At 42.9% G+C, this 5,732-nt stretch overlaps 1 protein-coding gene across 9 annotated transcripts; it reads right to left on the bottom strand.

Annotated features, from left to right (window-relative positions):
• Nucleotides 1-1,520: 1,520 nt before the first annotated feature.
• On the bottom strand, nt 1,521-5,268 carry LOC123136131 (uncharacterized). 9 transcript variants are annotated; one of them, XM_044555439.1, is made up of 6 exons: nt 4,703-5,268; nt 4,030-4,446; nt 3,519-3,581; nt 2,169-3,046; nt 1,664-1,758; nt 1,521-1,582 (listed from the first exon to the last, which is right to left on the bottom strand). In XM_044555439.1, the coding sequence occupies exons 1-3, from the start codon at nt 4,928-4,930 to the stop codon at nt 3,549-3,551; spliced, it is 678 nt and encodes a 225-aa protein (XP_044411374.1). In that variant the 5' UTR covers nt 4,931-5,268; the 3' UTR covers nt 1,521-1,582; nt 1,664-1,758; nt 2,169-3,046; nt 3,519-3,548. The 9 variants fall into 9 exon arrangements, 7 of the variants coding, with proteins under 7 accessions (XP_044411374.1, XP_044411373.1, XP_044411372.1 ...); XM_044555438.1 differs by having other exon boundaries at nt 1,664-1,831; XM_044555437.1 differs by having other exon boundaries at nt 1,664-1,871.
• Between the last annotated feature and the right edge of the window lie 464 nt (nt 5,269-5,732).

Here is a 5,732-nt window from a genome sequence, read left to right on the forward strand (position 1 = left end):
ATATAAGGATATATCCCAAAATACAATGCAGTTCATAGGCTCATTCTTCAATTGACATTCTGGACATCAAATCAAAATTATGAGGTATTGTTGTGAATTGCAAAACTTCTAAACCTGGTGCTATCCTCGGAACATCCTTCAGTATGTACCTACCACAAATTATAGTCATATTAATAAAATACATATCCCTTTTTAGAAGCGAAAATACACAACCATCTAAAATAGAGAAACTTGGCGGCATGCGGCATAAAGAAGATATTGCTCATGCTCGCTTGAGAAAAGGAATATAGCTAAAGAATTTTCCAAACCTTGAGAACGAACTACAATAAACAGCCAAAAAAATCTAATATTCTACATATGTTGGACACATGGATGTTACTACAAAAAGGGAAGGCATCAACAAGCATAAGTATCTCATTTTTAGCTACCAATATTAGCAAATATTCTGTTATGAGAAACTATTTAATGGTAGAAACTCTGAAAGACGCAAATTGTCATTCGTTTCACATCATCATCTTGCTGGTGACCAAATAAACACTATTGCTTCATGTGTAGTTCAAGGCTGTATTTCAGAAAGTCTAACTATGTCGAAAAAAAAACTTGAAACCAACACTGTAAAAAAAGCGGGCCTAAGACTGTCAAAAATTTGAACCTCGTCCAAGCACTTCCTAAAATACCTTGTTATGTTCTTTATGAGTGCACTCATTAATCTGTCAGCTAGTGTCATAAAGAGCATCGACGAGACACTTTTTACTATGCGGCAGCTAGTGTCATGTAAAAAGGGGTGGAATCATCAGGTGAAGATTTTGCATCCCTGAGTATAACTAATAAGGATATTGCACTACCTCCTGGTTGTCCTACCAGTAAACAATCATATCAACATATGAACCACATAGTTGCTGGGAAAACAATGGTTTCTAGGTGGGGTTCTAGCACCAACCCTTAAAATGTCGCAATGTTACTCATGCTAATACATCAACTCTATTCAACAGTGTACCAAAAATGTCTTGCTTCAGACAGAGATAATGAATTAACAATTCCATCCTGTGTTTTTCAAACCCAGCAGGCGCAAAGGGCGAGAGAAAGACAAGCATTGAAAGAGTACACATAAAAATATTTAGAGACAGAGTGAAACATACAAAAATAAAAAATTGTTCCTGGCAATGTCATGATTTTCTCTAACCAGTGTAAACATATATAAATAGTCTTTTGAAAATATTAGTAGAAGGGTAGTTTTACATATATAGAACAAGTGATCACAAGCTTCTTTTGACCACAGAGACAGTAATGAGGTCTAAAGTGTAAAAAATGATTAAGGTAAGCAACAAATAGGATATAAAAGAAAAACCAAAGGCAATCTGTAAAACCTTCCCGATTGTTTCCTAGGAAAGAACACCAGCGGATGTGATTCCCTCTTCTAGTAAACCTTCCCGATTGTTTCCTACGAAAGAACACCAGCGGATGTGATTCCCTCTTCTAGTGATATGAGAATGTTGATTACTTTGCTGAATTGTCTTTTCTCCTCTTCAGAAGAATCCATTAACTTCAAGAGGTGACATAATGATTCCATTGTGTCTCTCATCTATAGGCAATCGATTGCTTGAGAATGTATTGTGCAGAACTCATATAACAAAAACCGAGAAGAAAGGAACCTTGAGAGTACCTTATCGATTCTAGATTTTCTCTCTTCTTTAAGATTTGATATTGTGCTAGGAAGGCCTTCCCATTGCTCATGTTTCTGGACTGCTCAGCACCATTCTGATGTAGACTGGGATGAATTACGTTTACAGTCTTTGGGAAATCAATTCCAATAACTCCACATAAAGAATGCCTTCATTTACATATTTCAGAATCTTGTGAAGTCTATCAGACTGAAAGTAATGCAAATAAGGAAACATTTCGCATCAACACTCAATCCTAAAGTAACTTAAATTAGATGACCTGCAGTCCTAGATAGTTGATACAAATTACATGGCAGTGGCTAGCTTAACAAATTAATCATCTTACCACTTTATAGAAAGCATATACCGCAAAATCTAAGGTCTTTTTTCTCTGACTTGAACCATTCCTGAATACTCAAGTATTCCTTAGCAGCTGCCAGTTCTATTTATTCACATGTAGTGCAAGAAACATAATATTTTGAAGGCCAACTGTAGGTTTCAGATTACCTAGCTTATTCAGGACGGTTTAACTTATTTTTGAGCACGAAGTTGTGCTTGGTAGCTATTAAGCTTCCTTGTCGACAAATCATGTTCATCACCAGCTGGACTGTTTACATTATCACCCTGATCATTATGCTCACTTAACTCGGAGCATATCTTCTCAATCTGTGATCGAATATCATAATACTGCTTGATCCTTTTTTCTGTCTTGCATTTCAGGTCGTCTAGCACAGCAACAACAGCAAGTTGTTCCTTGAGCAACACGTAGCTCTTGTCTTTCTGCGCAAGTGCTGAGAAATTAGTAAAAACATTGTAGTAAGGTGGTATTGCCTAGAGATCAAGAATAAGCCAGTAGCTACTTTTGACAAAAAAATAGAGCAAACATGCATCGTCAAGTTCTATTTATTAGCTTTAAGATGTAGACATTCATTTTGAAGAATGCATAGCTAAGGTAGACAATATTGTGTTACCAAACAGAACATTGGAAATGGGGAATATGTAGGCATAAAAGTCTTAAAGCAGGTAGCATTTTACTGACGATAATTATAGATAGATCAGGTAACGCAGTGCAATAATATTTACAATGGATAGAAGAGACAGGGGTAAGAAGATAGTTCGAACGACAATATTCACAACATATAAAAATGGTCTACGACAACAGAGCTTAATAGAGAATTGCATCAGCAGATCTTGGGCATTACTCTATGAGCACCAAAACCTGGATTTGCAAACACACAAGCAAAATAGTAGCAGTGTGTCCAAAAGGTTGCAAAGACAAGTGCATGAAGAGTTGAAGACAACTGCGGCGAGATCTTGGCTAGTCCTAGCCGGTGTAGGTTATAAGGGCCTTTGCCAAAGCAGCGAGCGTCGATATACAGAAGAACCTGATGCAAAAAACCAAGGAAATTCATAAGATAGGCTGATTTAGCTGGCACTCACACGTATACAAGTAAAAATGGGAAGTAACAGAAAGAATCATATATGTAGTCTATGAGTCATCGGTAGGAAATGTAGATCTCAGGAACATATCAGCTAACAAAAAGACAAATGTGATCGCAACACAATGCATGTTGGAATAGCATCATGGTCAAATTAGTGAAAGATCTAGGGTATCACACAGCATCAGAAAGCTTTTTAAAACAGCTTGGATCAGGAGGGCATAAATATAAGTTATCTAGCAGCAACTTAAAAGTGCATAAATAGTGCTCAGCCATCAGCAAGCAGCATGTTTATAAGATGCATGCAAATTTAATTAGAAAACATGAATTCTACAGAAGTAGAAACTGAGCTGAATGCATGGAAGAAAAATGTGGCTTGCCATGCACCCATGGTCATCTTAGACGATAGATGAATTACCGCCTTTTTTTCTTTGCATTGCCAGCGTTCTTAGCACCAGCATTGCTCCTGAATTGCATGAACCTGCAAAGCAAAGTGCGCATGGGGACAATCTGTAAGACGCGTATACAAAAGAACCAAAAGAAAAATGCATCAAGAGCATTCTAATAACCATTTGACAGCTCAACATAAGAAAACAATCTGAAGGTTTTAACGGTATCTACTTCTTCCTAGAAGAACAAACACAGGGCAACATTAAAAGCAACTACACATCCTATCTTTTTTTGACGCACCTAGACTCTTTCTTTACTTGCCACCCGTGCCAATACCAACAAGGAGCAAACAAAATTTTCACCAGGTAGACTGCAAGCATCTAAACCAAAGTATCACCCCGTTTGATAGGCTAATGAGGCACATGCATGAGCACCATCTCGCAATGGCGCATCCGAGCTTAGCTAGAGACCGCATATGCAAACCGATTAACCAAGCAGAACAGAGACGAGACGAACCAGAAGAGGACTCAGATGCTCACGATGTGGTCGAGGTGGGCGTGCGTGATGAAGAGGTGGTCATGGCGCACGGCGAAGAGTGGGCCACGGCCGATGTCGAATGCGACGTTGAGGGACGGCACTGTGATGCAGGTCTTGTGCCCGCCCACCGAGATCCCCTCGACGGCGTACCCCTCCGCCTCCACGCCCTTGCGCTGCACCTGGGCGCACACGCAACGGTACTCCTTGTCGGTGAGCATCCGGTCGAGCACCGAGAGCAGCCCGCTCCCTTGTGCATCTGACACTTTCAACTCCTCAGCATCATCTGAGTTCTCTTCCTTGGCATCAGTGTTCTCAGGGGCCTTCTCTTCACAAGCTTTCCCCGATTCCTTCCCCTTCCTTCTTTGCATTGTCGCTATTATCAACTTTGTCCCCACTGTTTTGTTCTGTGTCACCATCAGCTAGAATTTTCTTCAGCTTGAAAGCCAGAATCAGACATTTTGGGCATCTATATAACCAAATATTGATGATTCACAGGGTCGCTAAATTAGAACTCCACCTGCAGCTGAAAACAGAGGCGGGGAGAATAACCGAAAGTATCTAATCTTTCGATTCCATCTCACCCAAACAGACCCCGAGCAACTCGCGCAACCTCCCAGACTAAGATCAGGCAGAAAGGAAAAGAAAAACAGAAGCTTAGAAGCAACGATTCCATACCTCGTAGTTGAGGGAGAGGCCCTCACGGAGCGAGGACTCGGCCTCCTGGATGTTGCCATCGTCGACCCTCGTCTCCGAGGACTCGGACGCCGTCGTCGCCGAGGTGCCGGCCTCCGACTCCGGCGCCCTCTTCCTCGCCTTCACCGGCGAAGCGAACTCCGCCGAGTCCCCGGTTGGGCCCACCTCGCTCCCGCTATCCGACTCTGCTGCCGCTGCCGTCTCTGCCATAGAGCCGCCGCGCGATCCCTCCGGCAAGCACCCTCGGGAAGAGAGGAAGAGGAGGTGAGGCGGGGAGGCCCTTCTCTGGCCGCTGCCAGGCAGGGAGGCGGAGCTGCGACGAGCGGCGGCGGAAGGGATAGGAGACAGAGGAGTGGCTGCGCCGCGGGAGGATGGAGGAGGAAGCGAGCCAGGCGGCTAGGGTTGGAGGGGAGGGGATTGGGTGTGCGTGTGGCTCGGGGGGAGCGGGGGAGACGACGGCTCGAGCGAAAGGGGGAGATGCAGGCCGGCTCGCTCGCTCGCACTTTTCGCTCGTGTGGTCCGGTGCGCCCTCGCGCGTGATGCGGTGGTTTTTACCCCTCGCGTGGTGCGGTGCGCTCGAGCGATGGTTGTGCCTAGCACCTCCTTCTAGGGCTGGGCATTCGGTTTATATGGTTAATACGGTTCGGTTTATTCGGTGTTTTATAATTTCGGTTTTGAAGAAATGGAAACCGAATTAATCACACAATATTTAGAAACCGAACCATATTAACCATAATATATCGGTTCGGTTTATTCGGTTAACCGAAAAACCAAAATACGTGCACTCATCAGTATATATCACAAGAGCTAGCAACCTTAACATGTGTTATGTACGGAAGAATATATGTGATGCGTGTAAACTAAGCAACTCATGCACTAATTGATACACCAATTGCTAGTTACTTCCATAACCAAGCGCCGGGCATGCATACATACTCCTACGAGTACTAATTAGATTGTGAGATTAGAAACTCATCTAGCGGCTGGCCTGACGTCTGCCACAACCAACAAG

This window comes from Triticum aestivum, chromosome 6B, assembly GCF_018294505.1.
Source record: "Triticum aestivum cultivar Chinese Spring chromosome 6B, IWGSC CS RefSeq v2.1, whole genome shotgun sequence".
In the NCBI taxonomy this organism is placed as follows: domain Eukaryota; kingdom Viridiplantae; phylum Streptophyta; class Magnoliopsida; order Poales; family Poaceae; genus Triticum; species Triticum aestivum.